The 22,641-nt window shown below is 38.9% G+C and overlaps 3 protein-coding genes across 6 annotated transcripts in view; 2 read left to right on the top strand and 1 right to left on the bottom strand.

Annotated features, from left to right (window-relative positions):
- The first annotated feature begins 268 nt into the window (after positions 1-268).
- On the top strand, positions 269-3,562 carry LOC107715096 (sphingosine 1-phosphate receptor 1). 2 transcript variants are annotated; one of them, XR_001637063.1, is made up of 3 exons: positions 269-389; positions 1,329-2,860; positions 3,520-3,531. XR_001637063.1 is itself a non-coding variant. In XM_016521150.1 (2 exons), exon 2 carries the CDS (start codon positions 1,514-1,516, stop codon positions 2,615-2,617), a length of 1,104 nt encoding a protein of 367 aa, XP_016376636.1. In that variant the 5' UTR covers positions 269-389; positions 1,329-1,513; the 3' UTR covers positions 2,618-3,562. The 2 variants fall into 2 exon arrangements, 1 of the variants encoding a protein (XP_016376636.1); XM_016521150.1 differs by having other exon boundaries at positions 1,329-3,562.
- A 1,804-nt stretch (positions 3,563-5,366) lies between these two features.
- Positions 5,367-14,286, top strand: LOC107715094 (zinc finger and BTB domain-containing protein 37-like). 2 transcript variants are annotated; one of them, XM_016521147.1, is made up of 4 exons: positions 5,367-5,940; positions 7,460-8,433; positions 8,881-8,980; positions 10,486-14,286. In XM_016521147.1, exons 2-4 carry the CDS (start codon positions 7,490-7,492, stop codon positions 10,999-11,001), a joined length of 1,560 nt encoding a protein of 519 aa, XP_016376633.1. In that variant the 5' UTR covers positions 5,367-5,940; positions 7,460-7,489; the 3' UTR covers positions 11,002-14,286. The 2 variants fall into 2 exon arrangements, with proteins under 2 accessions (XP_016376633.1, XP_016376632.1); XM_016521146.1 differs by lacking the exon at positions 5,367-5,940 and having other exon boundaries at positions 6,480-8,433.
- Positions 14,287-15,288: 1,002 nt separating this feature from the next.
- LOC107715095 (antithrombin-III-like) overlaps positions 15,289-22,641 on the bottom strand; it is a 12,544-nt gene continuing 5,191 nt past the window's right edge. For both annotated transcript variants that reach the window (XM_016521149.1, XM_016521148.1), the window contains exons 5-8: positions 16,415-16,633; positions 16,157-16,331; positions 15,778-15,842; positions 15,289-15,664 (exon numbers count right to left, since the gene is read on the bottom strand). In XM_016521149.1, the coding sequence (XP_016376635.1) occupies positions 15,485-15,664; positions 15,778-15,842; positions 16,157-16,331; positions 16,415-16,633 (639 nt within the window). In that variant the 3' untranslated portion in view covers positions 15,289-15,484. The remainder of the gene's footprint in view (positions 15,665-15,777; positions 15,843-16,156; positions 16,332-16,414; positions 16,634-22,641) is intronic.

The following is a 22,641-nucleotide window of genomic DNA, read 5'->3' as shown; positions in this document are numbered from 1 at the left end:
AAAACCCTGAGACAATATCCAACTATTTTTTTATTGTGCGTAGAGATTTATGTTTAAAAGTTATTACTTATTCATTATTATCACAGTGTTTGAACTGATGCCAGTCTGTTTCCAGCATATTGTTTTGGAATGTCTTGGAGAGCTTTGGATGCTGTGGAATAATAAGAGGCTAATGAGACTGAGGGAAGGGGGAGGGCATTGAAACGGGTGGGCTGAACTGCAGAGAGGGGAGAATTGGCTCTCCGGTCTCTCTCCAGTCAGAGAAAAATTACCCTACAGTCCTCCACACGAGACTCCAGCGATGCGATAAATACTGCACCTTTGATATCTGGCCATTGCATCAATATTGCAGGATTAAACGGTCAAGACGGTTGGTCTGGAATTTAAAGGTAAGAGAAACTCTTCTTGTCCACCTTTAACTTTCTGAATGTCAAGCGACAGCGATCTTAACCGTCAGTAAATCTTATTAAGTTTTACATTGAAAGTTCGTAATATCGCGAATGGCTTTTAAATATTAACGTAACAGACCAGTTTAATCTTGAATACGACTTTTTCGTTGCGATTGTGGCATCTCTTGTCATGTCGTTAAAATCTGACAGTGTTGAAATTAGTAACGTTATTCGCAAAAGGATATCGAGCATTCAAATAACAAATAGCCTATTTGAAATTTGACAAGTAGCCTAGTAATTAACGCGATTCTTTATCGCTCTTATTTCCATGTGTAGTTCTTTTTTTCTGGTTTACAAACAAGTTTACAAACTGGTTTACAAGTTTAAAAACATTTTTAAATACAAAAAGTACATAAGTACCATAATCTTTTACATAAGTACCATAATTAGTTTAAGTTAGATGTTTTATTTTTCCATTAGGCTATTTAGAATGTTGTTATACGATATAGCAGTTTAATCGTCTTTATTTATTTATTAATTAATTATTTTTTTTATTGTTTATCTTGGTTGTGGCATCTCTTGGCATGTCGTCTGAATTTGGCATCGATTAGATTCGTATTAAGAAAAAGACTCCGAAATTCCAGTAGCGAATACTGGACATTCGAATTTGTTATATATTAGCGGGGTTATTTAAAATTATTTATCGAATGTTTTCTGTTCTGTTTGGTCTGAAACGTTTTCATGTATATGCTTCGCTTTGGATTAGTAAACTACTACACTATTCATTTTGAGATTTTAGTTTTCTAAGTGTTTTGTCACGTTTTCGTTTTCAATGAAGCTGTGTTTATATGTTTAACATAATGACATAAAATTAATAATATGGTATTATACCAATATGCCGTTCTAGTGTTCTAATTTACCGTTATTTATTTCTTTTAGTGTTTTCATGATGCAGTTGTTGGACTTGTGGACCACATTCATCCTCTTTAAGGATTTTTACCTGACTTGAGAAAACCTTACTTACATGACATCATACTAAGAGGGGAACTGGATATCCAGCTTCCCAAGTCCACCAGCACCCCTCTGTGGCCTGTGGTGGGTTGCACGTTGGATTTAAAACTATCATGCCGCTGCAAACCATGGATGACCTAATCGCCAGACACTACAACTTCACTGGGAAATTTCGCAAGGTCGACAAGGACCCGGGACTCAGAGCGGACTCTGTTGTCTTCATCATCGTGTGCTGCTTCATCATCCTGGAAAATGTTCTGGTTCTCCTCACCATTTGGAGGACCAAGAAGTTCCACAAGCCCATGTACTACTTCATCGGGAACTTGGCCTTGTCAGACTTGCTGGCCGGGGTGGTATACACTGCGAACATCTTGCTGTCGGGAGCCAACACGTATAAGTTGACCCCAACGCAGTGGTTCTTCAGGGAAGGGAGTATGTTTGTGGCTCTGGCAGCTTCGGTGTTCAGTCTCTTGGCCATTGCTATCGAGCGACACCTGACCATGCTGAAGATGAAGCTCCATAACAATGGCAAGACGTGCCGGGTCTTTATGCTCATCAGCACCGTGTGGTTCATCGCTGCCATCTTGGGCGGTTTACCAATTATGGGTTGGAACTGCATCGAGAGCATGAACAACTGCTCCACAGTTTTGCCCCTCTACCACAAGACCTACATCCTCTTCTGCACCACCGTATTCAGCGTCATCCTCATGGCCATCGTCATCTTGTACGCCCGCATCTACGCCCTGGTCCGCACACGGAGCCGCAAGCTGGTCTTCCGCAAGGTCGCTAATGGCCGCTGCAGCAACAAGAGTTCGGAGAAGTCCATGGCCCTCCTGAAGACCGTCATCATCGTGTTGAGCTGCTTCATCGCGTGTTGGGCGCCGCTCTTCATCCTGCTTCTGCTCGATGTGGCCTGCCAGATCCGCACTTGCCCGATCCTCTACAAGGCCGAGTGGTTCCTGGCTCTGGCTGTGCTCAACTCCGCCATGAACCCCCTGATCTACACCCTGACCAGCAACGAGATGCGCCGGGCCTTCATCAAGATGCTCAACTGCGGCGTCTGCGACCAAGCGGCGGGCAAGTTCTCCAGGCCCATCATGGGCGCCGAGTTCAGTAGGAGCAAGTCGGACAACTCCTCCCACCCCAATAAGGACGAGCCTGAATACTCGCCCAGGGAAACCATAGTGTCTTCTGGGAATATCACCTCTTCTTCTTAAAGGGACTTTTTGTGTACATTTACGTCTCGAGTGTGTGTGCAAGTGAGTGTGTTTGTTTGGCGTCTTCGTTGTTTGTGATCCTTAATGGTAGCCGGAAGGCTGGGAGAAACCAGGATTTGTTGGAAGTCTTGGCTTGCGCCTACATTAAAAACTTCGTCTTCTGCAATTCCTGACAGATCGCTTGAACTTTTCTGCAACTTAGGGAAGCACTTAACCAACCATTATTCAGTTTTTTTAATCCCTGTCAAATGGAAACTTGTAGACAAGCACTTTTCTGGGAATTGCTCCTTGAGAACCAACGTAGGCTTTACTGACTCTGTCTAAAATGGATTGATGTGAAACATACTAGCTTGTTATGGTTGTTTGTACTACATTTTTGGAATTCAATTGAAGAAATGCAGTCGAAAGGTACTTGTATTTCTTTGAGTTAACACTATTTGGTATTAGGATGTTATTTTGCCCCTGATCCAGAATGTATTTTGTAAATGTATTTGTTTTTCTTCACCTTTCAACAAATAAACTGTTGTTGTAGTGAGTATGCATGTACATTAGCTGCCAGTATTAATTTATATTGAAACAGTTCCAATAAATTTGAAACTTGGAGGGATGGAACTAAGTGTTGTGTTAATTAATTGTAAATATATTTTATTATTTTACTTTGATAGTACGCCATGTATCATAGCTCGTGCACATTGATCTATCCTGTAAGAGGTAGTTTTGTCTTTGCTGGGTTGCATGGCTCAACTCTAATGAAGTTCATTTGATGGGATGGAAAGATCTGGAGAATTTAAGATTAAAGTCTATGTGAATTTTCTGTTGGCATGTCACGATATAACAGAATCAATGTACAGGCTTGTATTTATCCATCTGTTCCTCATATATACAATCAATTCATGAGCCAGTTTTATCCCTGTTCAGTGTTGCACATTGTAACATCTAGTCCATGTGTTTTTGTTCTGTTAGTTGTTATTAAATATTGTTGAAGAAAAAGCAATCAAGAGTTGTGATTTGTTTTCATTTAAAATTACATTTAAATGTTTTGCTTAGTATTTAGAATTGGTTCCAAAAGCTGGAGAACCAATTCTAAACCAATTTTGGAACCAATTCTAAAATCTGCAATGCAGAATCAAATTTCAAATTTAAACCTGAAAATAAACTTTAAAAACTTTATGTACAAAAAGTTCAAATGTTTTTTTTTTCTTTGAAGCTCAAGATGTAAAACACATCTGCTTAAGTGCTGCTGTCATTAGAGAAAAAAGAGATCTACTGAAATTCATCTTAATTTTTCATGTCAATTATTTCAGTAATTAATTATTAAACTCAAATTATTTTGGTGTTGATATGATTTTCTATTAAAAATTATTAATCCGTAATTAATTTGTACATTTATAAATAAGCGAAATAGAAGCATTTTCACAAGTGGTCTCAAACCTTGAACGCCAATGTAGCTGTAAATAGAATTGTATAAATAATATGACTATATATGCAACTAAATTATAAATTCCCGAAGAGCACTAAGGACAATAAAATGCAATGTAAGTATAATTCTGATTTCTTCACAGTAGCAAACAATTCTCATATATAAGTAAAGAGCGCCACCTACTGGACAACTGTTAAAATGGCATCTTCTTTAGCTTTTCATTTTCATAAATGATAACAAACCACTCGCAAATCTTAAAAATTGCATATATGTACATATTTACACTGAAAATACAGGTTTACATTTAAATGTATGGCATCATATTACGGTTTTCTGACACATTCAGTTTCACGACATTACTTCATGATACTGCTACTGTAAGCAATTTGCTTTTTTAATTTTATTTGTGTAATTTCCCAGTGCACACTTTCCTTTATCCATCCATATATATTTAAATCTAAAATCTAGATGCTGATTCATGAATATGTTATGAATCAACTACCCATTTGCTTACAAACACACAAATAAGGAATGCAGTGCCGCATAATATCCTTTTCCTAAATGATAATTATTATGCTTTTTTATTATTATCTAGTATTATTATTATAATAGACTGTAAAAAAATCAACTCACTAAAATTGAAAAGTTTAATTGCAGCCTATCGCTTATGATTTGATTACTGATGAAGAAATGTTATTTGAAACTCTGATAGGCTATTCAAACTCTGAAATTCATAAAATCAAACGTAGAAATGACTCAAATTATTGTGACAAGTTAAATTGTTGGGAACAAAGATGTCTCTATAACTCAATGATGAAAACGTGTTTTTTCTTCTTCAGTGAACCAAAGCTATGACAATATAACTATAACATGCAATAATAATAATACAATAATAATACAATAATTTGAATACACTTAAAGCTTCATTGTGTGAATACAATGCAAATCACGGATGGTAAGGTAATGAATAATGGATAATTAAATCAGTTTGTTAGTTAAGACACATTACTATTTTTTTCATGGGTTCATTGGGTTCAGTTTTATTGATGTCATGTAATGGGCCTGCATTGCCCTGCAACAAGACTTTCTTTTACATTTATGTAATTTATTCATAAAATGCAACATGTTAATGTTTATAACGGCTTACAGTATTTCAGTAAGTAAATACCTCTTTGTTTATATATTTATATATTCATTCACACATACAATAGAGGAAGAAACTGTCACCAAAAAATGCAACCAAACTCTTTACCCACTTTCACAGCGATGGTAAAGCAAAGCATCATGGGAGCGTGAGTCCCTTTCGCGGAATTTCTCCATTTTTGGTTGCTATGGCAGTGGTGCGACAGAACTACATTTCCCAGAATGCCATTTTCTGTACATTGGCTCATGTTATACATGGGGGAATATGAGAGCGGCGGAGGAACCGAAAGCGACAGCAGAATCCCTGGCGATAAGTATAACGATAAATAGTGGTCGTAAAATGGGGGAAATTCAATGCCAAATCACTCAGAACAGGCTGTCGTAAAAGGAATATCGTATTTTGGTGTTCTGTTTTTTATATCTATAAATTTGGCGTGGACTGGGGTAAGGCACCTCCCTGCCTGCTCTGCGCCGGGGTGTGTGCGCGTTTTTCGGTTAGGCTTCATCGCATCACCGCGCTGCAGTGTGTTACTGGAACCGAACTGAGGTGCCACGCCGCCGGTTACAGCTACCCTGCGCCGTCGGCCGATACTATGTCAAAAACAGAGAGAGACAAAGTAACACTGCGAATCAATCCTACTGACCTATGCAATGAAAAAATGACTACTTTGCTCTCTAACAGCTGTGGTTTGTAGCCTTAAAGAAGTGCAAGTGTGCCGAAAAATATAGTGGAGCGATTTTTGTGCCTGTTATTAAAAAGGTGAGGTAAACAATTTGCATCTCACTACAAATCTAACTTTCTTAAAGAAAATTGGGTCATACTTTACATTACATTGTCATTGTTGCAATGCTACTATGTAATTACGTAACTTAATGTTATTTTGAATGTTAATAATAAAAAAAATTGAAATTGCTTGTAATTGCATAAGCTTGTAATTAAACAGGTTGATGTAATTGCTCTTGTTAACCCATTAATTTAGCTATCCATCATTTTGCTCTGTAGCTTTTCAACATGTTACATTGTAATCTAAAGTGTTACAAAAAACAGTGTCAATTCTTATAGATAAAGTGTGTGGTTTTTGCAAATTAATGGGTATGTTTAAATTGCTCAATCACATTGTGCAAAGTGGACTTCAGGAAATTTGGCCACTTTAAGTAATTAAGTGTTTGCACTGCAAACTGCTTAGGGAACAAGTGTACATCGGCATATGACTTCACAGGAAGTTGAAGAGAGGAATTTACCCACAAGCCATTTTGTACCTCCTTGAATATGTGCTCTTCCCTATAGCATGCCAAATGAACATTGTGGCCAAATATGCAGTAATAATGAAATGGTAGGCGAAAAATATCCAGATTGACGGATTGCATCTGCTGACATTGTGAGGTGTACAGCCAGGAAACTTTTCTGTCCCATAAGACCTATTAAGCTGAGGAGCTGTCAGATTCAGAATAGCTGACAAATAAAAATAAAAATGATGAGCCGGATGGCTCTTTCCACATGTAAGCGCTATAGGTACCAAGAATATTGGTCCCACTAGTCAATTATTTATCAAATAAAGTACATACTCTGATAGAATGGGATTTTGGACACAGCAGCGTTTGGCTAAAAGAAATGTGATTTTGTTTGTTTTTTATTCAGGGTAATGGAAAAAAAGTGCTTTTTATGCTGTTTTTGAGCATGCAAAGCGAGATGTGATTACAGAGAAGAGGTCACATTTTCATTTTAAATTGCTAAATTAAGTATTTATTTGAATACATCAAACTGTATTTAGTTATTATATACATGAATATATTTAAAAATATGTTTTTTTCTAAAATACCTACCTGACTCTAGTGTTGTTATCTGTGACACTGTGACTGAGTGTTCCAAATGACCAAATCTTGTCAGGTGAAGTGAACCTCTATCCCCTGCTGAGTGTGTAAGGTGCTGAACACTAAGTAGAGTCCCTGTGAATCGGAATGCAGCTAAATAATGTTTTTTAAAACAGGATTCAGAAAACTCCCCTGTCAGCCATTGGTTGACTGAACAGATAGTCCCACCCTAAAGTCACACCACAAAGCGACAGTGTTTACACTTTCTGTGGGAATCAGCCTACGAATGGTTTACTTATTGTTGTCTCTGTGTTTAAAGTTGGGATAGGAGGAAGTATTTGGGTTTTTATTTGGGTTTTTTGCTAATAATGCTGATTGTTCTGTGTTGTTGTGTGGTTTTTATTTCTGACATGCTCAGAAAGTCCCACTGTAACAGTCCTAAACATCTCTTGTTTTTTTGTCAGCAGCTTTGAAAAGCAGCGCAATAGGCAGCCCGCATGGAACGAGCAGGAAGCATCCAACTTGATATTCCGGACTTCAGCAACTCCGTCCTGTCGCATCTGAACCAGTTGCGAATACAGGGCCGTCTATGTGACATCGTGGTCAATGTTCAGGGCCACAGTTTTCGTGCCCACAAGGTGGTCCTCGCCGCCAGCTCCCCCTACTTCAGGGACCACATGTCACTGAGCGACATGAGCACCGTCTCCATATCAGTGATCCGCAACCCAACCGTGTTCGAGCAACTCCTTTCATTTTGCTACACAGGACGCTTGTGCTTGCAGCTCGCCGATATCATCAGCTACCTGACGGCTGCCAGCTTCCTTCAGATGCAGCACATTATTGACCGTTGCACCCAGATTTTAGAGGGAATCCACTTTAAGATCAGTTTGTCAGATGTGGAAGAGGAGCTTGGGAACGGGGCCCACAGGACCGCCAACCAAACCTTTGAGTCAGGAAGAGGTGGGACCGGGCTTGGTGGGTCCCGCTCCCTAAGTCCCAGACATACCAGTTCCCGATTGATTGGCAACACTGGGGTGATCAACATCCGTGATGTGAGGGAAGTCAGAGAGATCAGTCCCCCTGGGGAGTCCATGAGCCCCCAGATAGTGGAGCACAGTGGCATTGGCTCGGAGGAGGTGGGAACTGGGAAAGAGCCCATTCTCCGTATTAACCGAGCCGGGCAGTGGTATGTCGAGACAGGGACTGAGGTGGAGAGAGGCGGAGAGGAGAACGTGCGGATGGTGGATGGGTTTCGGATTAAGACGGAAAGGATGGATGAGTGGATGGGGGCGGAGACCCAGGCATCGGCGGAGGAGGGCAGTGGGGCAGAGGAGGGGCCGACGGTGATGATTGACACCTCAGGACGTAGCACACTGGTTCAGGAAGGAGGAAAAGGTGGGAAAAGCTCCCAGCCGTCCAGTAGCTTCAGTGAAACAGAGAGGTGTGTAATCTTTCTGAAGTTCACATTCACTCAAGTTGAAAGCAAAATCTTATTGCACATAATTCTTCAGTTCATTATGATGAAATAGTTTTAATGGTCTTTTATCGAAATGTAATGCCTTTCTCCACATTTCAGCTAATGTCACCAAGCCTTCTTACTTTTCAACCCCTCCCCTTTAACCATTTACATTATCCAGTCAGTACTGGATGATACCATATACGCCACTTTCACACAGCAGCACTATATGGTTGTCAGTCCTGTATTTTACTATTCTACACTGAATTGGATGTATTTTGGATGTAGTTGCAAATGTCATTTCATGTTGATTATAAGGTTTAGATAATCCAGGTGTGATACTTTAAGATGTGCTGCATTTACCCCAGTAACCCATTTTCTTTTGCCGACAAGGTTCCTGTAAAAGATTGAACCCATACTGTTTTCTTTCAGGTTTAGTCCAACAGGAAGTGTGGTTGTGATGGCTGATCGCCAGAGAGCCAAGAGTGAGTCTCCAGGAAGAGTTGACGATCAGAGACACCCCACCTCACAGGTAGGGCAACCTTAAGACCAGTGGTGGAAATGGCCAAAATTCACTGGGGGGACTCTAGCTTTTTTATTAAAAATGTTATTTTTAATAAAATTATTAATTTTAATTATATTAATTAATTTAGTTTACCTTTCAGATGTATTTAATTATAAAACCCTTTTAATCTATAATAACATTAAACTTATTTCATATTTTCTCTAAACCTTCTTGGATATTAAGGCAATTCTGGCCATATTAAAGATATGTCGTGTGTGTGAATTTGCACATGTTATAATGTAAGCATCATTAATGACCCCTTGTGTTTAATTTTAAAAAAAAGAAAAAAAGGATTGATTAGTGAAATGAAAGAATGATTTAATAAAAAATCTGAATGATTAGTAATTGTCTCTAATTGGCCTGTTTAGCTAAGCCCTCAAAACACTTCTTATTTAGTGGTACAGTATTGCATGATTTGTAGATTATATTTAATAGTTTACACTTTGCATAAATGTTTGCAATTAGTTTTTAAAAGGTAACATTACATTCTCTACGCCGCTTACATTTCTTTTCAAGAGCACTTGTGTTCCTACTTAAAAAAAAAAAATAGGAACACCTAAAAAAAATATTGACTCCCTTTATGACTCACTAGATTTGTTCAAAAACACAGATTCATTCATAAATGAAACAGCGCTGTGTTTGCTTGGAGATGCACAGCGGCTCAGCTATGATTTGTTTGGAATTATTTTAGTTGAGGAAATAGAGCATAATCAGACAACAGTGTTCCTAAAATGTAAGTCACTTAAAATTAACTCATGTAGCCTATAAAATCAAAAATTTATAAAAATGTTGTATAAATTCAATTTCACATTTGCAAACTCCCTTTATAATCATTAAAATTCTGTCACTCCTCTTAGTTCATCGCGATAATTAATGAAGCTCTCTACACTGCACACTGAATCTATTATTTACATCGTCTCTACACTTATAATGAATGACAAAAACTGCAGTCAGCTTTCACGATCTGTGCTGTGAGGAGCAGCACGCGCACCGATAGAGAAGCATTTCCATTGGCTGCAGTCTGCAGGTATTATGGCCAATCACAAAAGACGGCAGTGCCCGCAGCAAACCATAGACACAAATATCCCTTTACATTTTTAGTCTATATCGCGCTAGGTTTATGTGCGATATGTGCTGGTTTAAACCTAACCAGTTGGAAATGAAACGCCGTCCCCCTTCAAAATTCACTCCCCAGACTCCGTCCCCCCCCGCGCGCTTAAGACTTGATCAAGACTTGGCCCTATACACTTACAATCCTTGGTTTAACTTTTTAGGATCTTTGAACACAGTTGAAGTAGTTTCAAAGGAATATCAGTGGTACACACCTTACCGAGCAAATAAGAAGCTTTAAATTGCCTGCAGTTGCATAATACTCAGAACAGGTGGTGTGCCTAACTTAGAGTGCATTTCAATTTGGAAAAGGGCTGGGAGTCATGAAAACAAACCATAACCTCTCACCTTTCCCTTATCAGGGAGAGGAACAAGCCGTGTTTGACATGGGGGGATATGAGGAGTACTTACGAGAACAGGTAGGTGACCGGTGGTTCCGCTACAACCCCCGTCTCACCTGCATTTACTGCTGCAAGTCCTTCAACCAGAAGGGCAGCCTAGATCGCCACATGCGCCTGCACATGGGCATTACCCCCTTCGTTTGCCGAATCTGCGGGAAGAAGTACACCCGCAAGGACCAACTCGAGTACCACATCCGTAAGCACACAGGAAACAAGCCCTTCCATTGCCACGTCTGTGGCAAGAGCTTCCCGTTCCAGGCAATCCTCAACCAGCACTTCCGCAAGAACCATCCAGGCTGCGCCCCACAGGAGGTGTCCCACAGTGCCTCGCCCGAGACCACCACGGTCACCTCCCGTGGAGGCCAAAACGAAGATGAGTCGCCCTCCCAGGAGGATGCTGAGGGCAATGGTGGAGGTGACGGCTCGTCCTTCGGAGAAGGTGTCCAACCTTCGGTATCCACCACTGGGCCCGACTGAAAGGCTTTGAAGGAAAACGTTACAAGTTTAGGGAGACACAGGACAGCGGGGTCCAGCAGGACCTTCTCTTGAGAGTTCCCTCTGTCCCTTGTCTCCCACCATCCACACTGAAATTGCAAGTTGGAAGGAGTTGAGTGAGCAGGAGTTTCTCTCAGCTGCTGTCAACTAGGAACGGATAAAATAAGAGAGAGTCTTCTGCGTCCTACTTGGATGGAGAACCTCTATTTTTTCCAGTGATAACAAAGATGCAAGGAACAATTTGCTAGGAATAGTATTCTCTAGGGATTTATAAATGGTATTTCCGCTTTAAACCGCATCTACCTTCACCATACAAACTGAACAGGACATCAATATATGAAGACAAGCCACACTCCAACAACCTCACACACCACTGGATGCAGTGATTTTTGTTTTCTTTTTTTGTTTTTAGTCTTTCCTGTCTTTTATATGTTAAATTTTTTTTATATTTTTGTACTACTACAGACCTTTCAGGATAAACTAAAAGAGAAGCTCTAGCTATGATTTGGTCAAATTGCATCGAAATTGCCAAACTTCTCTGTGCCAGAAGATGAGTTATAAAATGAGAGGACATCGTAGTCCTTCGCTACTTTGCCTTGAGACAATCTTGATAAATTAACCTGGGGCTAGACTTTGCACTCCCCAGCCATGGCAAGCTTAGGAAAACGGGTTCAGTTTTTTATTAGGGACCCTCAGGTCTGACCTAACATCAGATTCTTGATTTATTTTTTGTTTTGTGTTAAGTGCTGATCCGGCCTGCCATACAACCGAAACACGTTGCTCACAATTAGCCTCAACGCAAGGAAATTGTAGTTATAGAACTTCGGGTTTGTAACAAGAAACAGTCACGTCATATTATTTTACTTTTAATGTTGGTGGAAATACTGTGATATAGGCACGCTGGTGAAAAGACGAAGGTAGAGTATAGCAGTGACATGTATTTATTTCACATTTAATTCTCGTTAAGGCCTTCATACATCTCCGTACTCAACAACTCAGCTGCTGAATGTTGGCGATACAGTGATATAAAATACAGGAAATCCTTCAACCTCAGATAAGCTACAATAGACCGCTCAGTTACCTCTCTCTCACATCACTACGCAATACCGATCTGTCGCACGCAGATGTGTGGATGCACTCAGCCGAATTTGATGTTCAGTGTTTATTTCTTTTCATACGTTTTAAGTCGCTCGTTGAGATTCACAAGTCTCACCAAATTGTTTTACTGGTCTGCCGATACTTTGTTTGTAAGAATGTGTTTGAGCAGGGGGAAAGGTGTCCCTCAGAGGATATAACCTTCTTCCTTTTTTGTGTTAAGAACACGGACTCGGTCGTCGATGCTGTTTTGGATAACAGAAATCGTATGTCTGTGATGACTGGGAAATGCCGAAATGCCACGGAATGACTTTGAGTGTAAGATTTCCCTTCATCTGATGGAAGGCACTTTAACCTTGGGCCATTGGCTTATGAACAGATGTTTCCAGCTGGTGCTATGACGTGAATTTACTGAAGCTTTCAGTAACCAAAGGAACTGAAATTTATTGTGGAAGATCTTAAACCTTCTTCAATCTTCAAAGGGCGAAGAGAAAGAAAAAAGAGATTACATCAGGCACTTAAAGAATGGGTGGGGGTGTTTTTGTTTTGTTTTGTTTTTAGAATATTTGTATATCTATATACATGTGCCACTTATGCATATTTAGACAAATTTATACTTGTAATAACTATTCAGAGACAGTTTCTAGAACGATCAACAAAAAGCAAAGGTGTTTTAAGCGAAAGTAAAGCTGTTATCATTTTTATAAGGCTGTGAATCACACTTGGTTGTGACTGATTTTTTTTAGGAAAGGGTTGATGCATATAAAAATCAGCTACTGATGTTTCCAATAGGGATTTTGTGCACCTCACTTCATATAAACGCAGGTTAGAACTTACTTTTACCATTTCTCACATCTGTGAACACAGGTCAGCAGGTAAACACTTCTTATAAATATCAGGAACTCACTGTTTACTTTTTGTGTTTACCTTTTTTGGTTTGTACCAAGCAGATTTTCTTACTTGGAATTCTAGCTCTGGGTAACTTGGCTCGACATACAGTATTTCACAAGTGCAGCAAAAAAAAAAAAAAATACATCCATATGAACATTTCCTCTCAATGTAAATACCCATGCTTCAAAAGCAGTTGCAGTGAAATACAATCCTGAAACTGTATAATGTCACGTTTGTTGTACAGCGCAGAACCCAGGTAAATAGAAGAGCATGTTGATATTGCTTTTATTTGTCAAAATGCAACCTCATGATAATAGAGAAGGGCAAATGATTTTGTCTGTAAACAACATAATCATAATCTAATATGTTATAATATATCAAGAAAAGATGTTTGTTTTATGGACTTTGCCTTTAAGTTGAAATTTAGATTTGGGGCATGGGCCTGTTTTGTGTATGCCAATCATATAAGGGTGATAGTGACTTAAATTATCTCTATGTGAATGAATTAATTGCAATTTAACAACAAGGGATCTATATCTGTAATCAGTCATTCCAGTTATTGTACTGCACATTTTAGCAGTCTAAATTGAATCATATTAATTTGTGTTTTAGGGCTAATGATAACTTTCAGCATGTTTTCCCTTTGTGCATATCTATCGTTGACCCTCAAAACATCGATGGTTGACCAACCTGCCTGTTCTTTTTTATTTTAAACAATATTATTCATTCAAATATTATGTTTGGCTTTTGTATTTGTTTTTAAGCTTTAAGTAACACGGCGGAGGATAAATGTGTTGCTACGGTGTATATATTAGGCTGTAATATTTAATGTTTGTATGACAATACATCTACTGCAGTTTAATGGTATTGACTGAACAAGTCATTTCTAACCAAATTATGTCTAATCTTAACAGTGTTACAGAATGTGTAGTTTCAAACGGAACGGAACTACTTTTGAAGCAATATTTCACCCCATTTCCAATTCCAAAATGTCTTTCAGATAAAGTGGTGCAGAATTATAACACACCATAATGAACATAACATCTTTTAAAAAGTTGTGAAACAGATACCCAATTGATTTTCACAAGAAAAAATTGTATTCTGGATTTGTAAAACAGTTATACATATTGGCAAATGTGATAAAAAATTTGTTTCAGAGATTACATTTACCTCATGTTTTTTGGTTTGTTTGTTTTTCATGGTCTAGCTTGTGAAAAGTGATACAGTGCATGTCTCTACTTAGTAGTTTTTTTTTGTTTTTTTTTTGGGAAGACCGAATGATAACACTGAGCCATATCTTCAGAGTTTGTTCAGTCTTGTCACTCTGGAGCAAATATTTTGTACAAACAACACATTTCAGAAGAGGACACTTCAATGCAAATAACCGACGTATACATTTCAAGACTTTTAGTCTGTCTGAATAAGCAAGCAAATGTGATGCTTTGTCAAAAAAAGTTGTCAGTTGTTTTCTTACCTCAAAAGAGTTTTTGTACAAAGAAACAAGACATTGTTTTTCTACTGACCCTCAGTAGAAATTGTTTATTTGCATGTTGTCTTTGTCTTTTGTAACGGCCAAACATAAAGACATTTCCAGGCATCTAAATTTGCACCAAGAGAAGCCAAAATATCGACCTTTATGATTTGTCTCGCTATATTGTTTTATCTTGCAAAAAGCAATATAGTCTGTAAAGTTCTTTCCATGTGTCCTTATGCGATGTTAATCACTTTGTCAAATCGTACTTTAGAAATATTTTATTTGACATAACCATGAAATAAAACTAAATATAATAGGTATTTTATTGTTAAAAAGGTCCAAATTCCAAAACATTAGAATTATCTTAGAAATCAGTTACTCTAATTTTAATAGCAAACCTGTATATATTTATTGAAAAAGTAAATGTTTTAAAAAAAATTAGAAATTATATTCGTAGGTGATTAAGTATAATCACTTATTTGAAATTAATCCGTTTATAATTACTTAAAATTCGAGACTTTTCGCATTTAAAATGGTACAGGAATCAGAAAGATTAAGCATTAATAATGTGAATGCCATTTTCACAATAACCACTATGTTTTTTTCCCTCACTGGCAGTGTGTCAAGTCCATTCTTCTAAATCGAAACAAAGCACTTTAAGTGTAACTGTGAAGGATTTTTAATTATGTTCTTTAAATGTATAATTATGTAAGCCCAGATTGTGTGATACTGCTAAACCCAAATTTCTAATATGACAAAATAAACTTGTTTTATCCTTGTTCTGTGCCTGTACATATTGCTTTTATTTCTTTCATTTGTAAATCCTCTTTGTTCTTCTTGATGTGCTTGTTTCCAGTGCTTGTTTGGTGGACTGATAAAAACAACATATGACAAATTTAACGTTCATTATTAAGCAATAATGAAGAAACAAGGCTGCCTTGTCAAGTTGAAAATGAGGACAATCAATAACTGTCCTCATAGTGTGGGATCCATATCCAATCCATGTTAGCTGCTCCCACAAGGATCTGCGACTCGGCCGGTAAAGATCAAGGCGTTGATGCTGGACTCACGGATCAGCAGAAGGAAGGGCCGATCCGCCACAAAATTCTCCCGGAAGATGTTTAGGGAACGTCCGGTAGCAACAACCGCTGTGGCAGCAGCAGCTTCGCTACCTTCTTCATTCACCTGAAAAATTGGAAAACCAGACCATTGGTTAAGAAATTGTGTGATCGGTCTTGCTACACAGTTAGGCTAATCATAAAAACATGAGTTTGCAAACAATATTTAATGTATTTTACCTCAAGGAATGCCTTATGGTAGGCGTTGGAGATGTACAAGTTGGGCCCATCATCGGCAACCATCCCTAGTGCAACACAACATGTGAAAATATTGTGTAGATGCATCTAAACTCAAGATTTCACCCCAACCATGAACACAAATCCATACAGCAAAATTTCATAGCAATCAAGCCAAGACCCCATACAAGTAGTCCATATGACTTGTGCTCTACATTCCTAGTCTTGTGAAGCTTTTAGGTTCTACAGAAGATGAACAGAAGTTTGGAACAACATAATAGTGAGTAAATGATGACCGCATGTTTTTTAGGTGAACTATCCCTTCGAACATTTTAAAGCCAAAACAATAGCAACAATTTCTACATTCAAACTAATTGCGTACCTGGGAGGCTGGCGTTTTCTGGACTAAAAAGATCTTCAAGGCCCATTTTCGTCAGCTGCTCTTTGAGGCTAAAGTTGTCCTCGATACGGAAACGAGGAACCTGCATGACCACTGTGGTCTCTTTCATGGCTTGTAACCAACCCTCAAGTTTCTTGAGGTTCATGTTTTCCATTACCTTAATTGGATGCAGTTTTGTTAGGTAAGACTAGAGGAGATCTTTGAGGAGAACTTTTTGTCTATTGTTTATAATCAACTTACTTCCGGCAGGGTTGTACCTTCAGTAGGTAATATGAGCACCATTGTGATGTCAGCACCGTTGTAGGGCAATTCAAGGATCTTCACTTTGACGTCATTGATTCTGGCATACTTAAATTTCCCCTCTTGATACATCATGGGGACTGGACACTTATATGTCTCGTTGACGTAAAAGTCTGACTTCATGACATTTTGCTTATCAAACTTGTGTTTCCATTGACCCTGGAACACAAAAGCCAGACTGTTACAGAGTTCACAAGTCAGGAGAGTTCAGTCCTGCTCATGGAGGGCCACTTTCCAGAGTTTAGCTCCAACAAACTTTCCCAGAAGTTTCGAGTGATCCTAAACAATTTGTTGCGGTCTTCTACTGTACATGTATAGAATAAATGAAACTTTTAAATATTATTTTTATTTAAAAGCAATCCCAGATAGCAAAATTCCTGAGGTCCAGATCAGGCCCAAACCTGACAGTTTCATGTGGCCCACATACCGCATGGAATGATGGCACTTGGGCGGTCCACTCCTTTTTGCCAAATTTGGGCCACAAGCAAACCAAAGGAAGGCCCAACGTCAGCCATGAATACACCAAATAAAGCAGAACTGGCCCAAGTCTGGGCCACATTGATTTAAATTCTAGCCCAGATCCAACACCTTGCTCCGGCCCACATACTGTGAAGAATGACTGCACTTGTGCGGTCCGCTCCTGTTTGCCAAATTTGGGCCACAAGCAAGCCATAGGAAGGCTGTATGTCAGCCATGACAATAAATAAATAGATTAGCATTGCCACATGTGAGCCAACCAAATAAACCAAAACTCACAGTTGATGTATCAAAACTCACAAATCAACACAGTTGATTTTTATTCTAACCCTGATCTTCCCCACATTCCTCATGTGGCCCACATGCTGCATGGAATGGTGGCATTTTGGAAGTGGTCCACAAGCAGGCCACTGCATAGCCACATTTTAGCTAATATACCAAATAAACCATGTGTGAAATTGTATAGGGCCCCATTCCTGTATTTTGCCTGGGGCCCCCAAATCACTAAATCCGCCCCTGACCATAACTGTTCAAATAAGTTCCAGAAATGTGTCCTACTTGGTAAAATCATCCCGACCCAAATTTTGCACAAGCAGCAATTCAAATGTCACAGAGAAATATTCAAAGTAACATTCCAATACTTTAAAAACAGTTCTTCACAAGTTTGAACCTAAATGCTTCTCACTTAAAGAGCGCACGACGAAGATGAAAGGTTATATATCATAAATCTTTAATCCAACAAGGGTAAATCCAAACACTGTAGCACAGCAACATTTAAAAAATGTAGACGTAAGACCAGACAAACTCAAAGTAAACATACAGAACTTTAAGTACTCAGACCAAACAAGGACAATTAACTAGGCACACCTGAACAGAATAATACAATCAACAAAGGAAAACAATGTCCAAACGAACAGAATCCGTGACAGTAAGAGCTATCATTATATTGCACTTCTGTTTTTATGCCGCACAGTACACATAAAAAAACACACAGCATGTTTCAAAAAATAAATAGCTGGGTATGTAGTCTTCTTAAGACTCATATTCAGATCACCCTGCATCAGTTAACTGTGTTGCATCCTAATAAAAGTAGCCAAATTCTATTAGGCCATATTTACAATTTTAAACTTCCATTTCAATTAGCCAGTGTCAAGTGCTACATCCAAACCAGAAGTGGCCCTCATCTGTTTTAAGATGTATGGGGCATATGGGCCATGTCAAATGTGGTACAAGTTAGGCTTACACACTGATCAGCCAATGCTGACTGTGCAGTATATTTGCCAAAAGTGGCCCAAATTGTTATTAATTATTTGGGCAATATTTGTCATGTTATAGGCGGGACACTTTAGGCTCACAGTCACATTAGCCAGTGCTCACTGTGCCATGTCTATAGTTAACACTCATACATTCTACACTAACACAAAGATGGTTTACATAATTGAGTGCAACAGTGATCGGCCACTTTTCAAGACAGGAGATAAAGGGTTAGTTCACTCAAAAAAGAAATTGTGTAGTTAATTACTCACCCTCATGTCAAGTAAGTGTATTTACTTGTCTCATTACAGGTGCATTTCAATAAATTAGAATGTCGTGGAAAAGTTCATTTGTTTCAGTAATTCAACTCAAATTGTGAAACTCGTGTATTAAATAAATTCAATGCACACAGACTGAAGTAGTTTAAGTCTTTGGTTCTTTTAATTGTGATGATTTTGGCTCACATTTAACAAAAACCCACCAATTCACTATCTCAACAAATTAGAATACTTCATAAGACCAATAAAAAAAAAAATTTTTAGTGAATTGTTGGCCTTCTGGAAAATATGTTCATTTACTGTACATGTACTCAATACTTGGAGGGGGTTCCTTTTGCTTTAATTACTGCCTCAATTCGGCGTGGCATGGAGGTGATCAGTTTGTGGCACTACTGAGGTGGTATGGAAGCCCAGGTTGCTTTGATAGCGGCCTTCAGGTCATCTGCATTGTTGGGTCTGGTGTCTCTCATCTTCCTCTTGACAATACCCCATAGATTCTCTATGGGGTTCAGGTCTGGTGAGTTTGCTGGCCAGTCAAGCACACCAACACCATGGTCATTTAACCAACTTTTGGTGCTTTTGGCAGTGTGGGCAGGTGCCAAATCCAGCTGGAAAATGAAATCAGCATCTTCAAAAAGCTGGTCAGCAGAAGGAAGCATGAAGTGCTCCAAAATTTATTGGTAAACGGGTGCAGTGACGTTGGTTTTCAAAAAAACACAATGGACCAACACCAGCAGATGACATTGCACCCCAAATCATCACAGACTGTGGAAACTTAACACTGGACTTCAAGCAACTTGGGCTATGAGCTTCTCCACCCTTCCTCCAGACTCTAGGACCTTGGTTTCCAAATGAAATACAAAACTTGCTCTCATCTGAAAAGAGGACTTTGGACCACTGGGCAACAGTCCAGTTCTTCTTCTCCTTAGCCCAGGTAAGACGCCTCTGACGTTGTCTGTGGTTCAGGAGTGGCTTAACAAGAGGAATACGACAACTGTAGCCAAATTCCTTGACACGTCTGTGTGTGGTGGCTCTTGATGCCTTGACCCCAGCCGCAGTCCATTCCTTGTGAAGTTCACTCAAATTCTTGAATCGATTTTGCTTGACAATCCTCATAAGGCTGCGGTTCTCTCGGTTGGTTGTGCATCTTTTTCTTCCACACTTTTTCCTTCCACTCAACTTTCTGTTAACATGCTTGGATACAGCACTCTGTGAACAGCCAGCTTCTTTGGCAATGAATGTTTGTGGCTTACCCTCCTTGTGAAGGGTGTCAATGATTGTCTTCTGGACAACTGTCAGATCAGCAGTCTTCCCCATGATTGTGTAGCCTAGTGAACCAAACTGAGAGACCATTTTGAAGGCTCAGGAAACCGTTGCAGGTGTTTTGAGTTGATTAGCTGATTGGCATGTCACCATATTCTAATTTGTTGAGATAGTGAATTGGTGAGTTTTTGTTAAATGTGAGCCAAAATCACCACAATTAAAAGAACCAAAGACTTAAACTACTTCAATCTGTGTGCATTGAATTTATTTAATACACAAGTTTCACAATTTGAGTTGAATTACTGAAATAAAGGAACTTTTCCACGACATTCTAATTTATTGAGATGCACCTGTAATTCCATTCCACTTGATCAAAAGCTTTTTCTGCATCGAATGCAATAATTACCAATTTAGAGTGAGATTTTTGTTTGGAATAGATTATATTTAGAAAACGTCTGACATTGAAAAAGGAGAATCTATTAGGGACAAAGCCGACCTGGTCGGGGTGAATAATAGTTAAAATGCATTGGTTTAATCTAGTTGCCAAAATTTTGGGGAACACTTTTAAATCAGTATTAAGAAGAGCAATTGGATGAAAAGAGGACACATTAGTCTCATCCTTGCCTTTCTTAAGAAGTAAAGAAATATTGGCAAAGTAGAGAGAAGGAGGAAATTTCTGCTTACAAAAGGAATGATTGAACATCCACAACATAAGGGGTGCAATTTTACCAGCATATTGCTTATAAAATTCGATACAAAAGCCATCAGGGCCAGGAGCCTTCCCGTTGGGGAAGGCATTAAACGCATCCAGTATCTCTTGAATAGTAATCTCTTGAATAGTAATGTTAGCATTCAACATTTCTGGTCAGCCTCACTTAATTTTGGAAGGGAAAGCGAATGAAGAAATACTACAATAGCTTCCGAAGATACAGATGTCTTGGATTTGTACAAATCTGCATAGAATTCCATAAAGCGATTATTAATGTCCTTTTAATTTTTTAATAATAAAAAGTCACAATTTTACCATCCTTATCAGCAATATGATGAATTGATCTGCTAGCATACGGACCCCTTAACTGCTGAGCTAATAGTTTATCTGGTTTATCCCCAATCTCGAAATGTCTTTATTTAATTTTTAGCAACGTCTTATTCACCTGATCCAAAGTAATCGTATTGTATTCATATTTAAATGACATAATATAATTTAAGACACACAAGTCTGCGGTATCCCTATATAATTTTCCCAGTTGGGTAAGACGGGCATCTATCTCCACTAAGCGTTTTTGTCTAAGTTTCTTTGCTGCTGACTCATAGGAAATGATATGTCCCCTCATTACTACTTTAAAAGTTTCCCATAACACAGAGTCAGAAACATCACCTTTATCATTGATCTCAATAAACTCTGTCAAAGAATCTGAAATATGCTGGCAAAATTTCACATCTGAAAGGGGGTAAGTATTAAATCTCCAATCATAACTTGGCTTTGCTCAACCAAAGTCAAAAGATACCGTAACAGCGGAATGATCAGAGATCAGTTGTGGTATTTAGATGCAGAAATGTCAGGTAATAATTTAGAGTCTATAAAGAAATAATCTATTCTTGAATATGATTTATGGACATGAGAAAAGAAAGAGTACTCCTTACATCTTAATATATATTGAGGTATATAAAACATAACTTTATTCTAACGTTCTGCTAATGTTATTCTAGCCTAACCCAATTCATCATGTTTTTTGATGATTTTTCTGCATTGGTATGTAGTTATTCATAAATAAAGCAGTAAATCTATATAAATAAATCAGTCCACAATCCATATCTTTGTTGATCCATTGTTTTATTGTTGATATAAAATAGCATAAGCCATGAAATACTTCCAAAACATTTAATTATCAAGTATATAAAAATAAACATGCAGAGGTGCAAGTATATTAAGCTACGATACAGCTTGAACAAATAAATTACAGTACTTTAACTATAAATTACCTATAACTATAAAGTACTACTATAACAACAAAACATGACCGGCAGAGAGTTCATAGGTGGCCTCCTTGGCCGGAACAGGACAGACAGAGAGTTCATAGATGGGTACCACTGAAACCTCTGGAGGTTCTGCAGTTGTAACATCAGGAAACAGGGAGAAGTCAGTAATGGTCTCTTCGACCACAACATGACAGGCTGAGAGTACATCGCTGGGCGCCACCACCACGCAAGGAGCTGAAGCGAGCGCCTCCACCTCGGGAGGTTCTGTGGTGGTGTATGCAGCCCAAACACACCATAAAACGATCCCCATCAAGGGAAGCGCTTCAGACAGGGGAATCAGTTCAGGAACAGGAGGGCTAGAGTGAGTGGGTTTGGGGATACCAGCTGCGCGTGCAGACACCAGCGGTGCATCCCTCACACTGGATACCAGACTGGGATACCGAAGGACTGACCTTGATAATCTGGGTGCAACAGATAGGACGTGACAAGACGCTGGATGAACAGCTGAGACGTGACATGACTCTGGAAGATCAGCTGATATGTGACGAGATTCTGGAAGATCAGCTGTGACGTGACGTGACTCTGGACGAACTGCTGAGACGTGGCGAGACTCTGGATGAACAGCTGAGACGTGGCGAGACTCTGGCAAATCAGCTGAGACTTGACTTGACTCAGCAATGGAAGCTGTGACTTGAGTTGACTCATGAAGATCAGCTGTGATTTGACTTGATTCAGGAAGATCAGCGGTAACTGGACTTGACTCAGGAAGATCAGCTGTGACCTGACTTGACTCATGAAGATCAGCTGTGACTTGACTAGATCCATGAATATCAGCTGCGACTTGACTTGACTCCTGAAGATTAGCAGTGATCTGACTTGACTCATGATAATGAACTGTAACTTGACTTGACTCAT

The sequence above is a fragment of the Sinocyclocheilus rhinocerous genome, unplaced genomic scaffold (genome assembly GCF_001515625.1).
Source record: "Sinocyclocheilus rhinocerous isolate Xijiao unplaced genomic scaffold, SAMN03320098_v1.1 scaffold509, whole genome shotgun sequence".
Classification (NCBI taxonomy): Eukaryota; Metazoa; Chordata; class Actinopteri; order Cypriniformes; family Cyprinidae; genus Sinocyclocheilus; species Sinocyclocheilus rhinocerous.
This window is presented reverse-complemented; position numbering and strand designations above follow the sequence as displayed.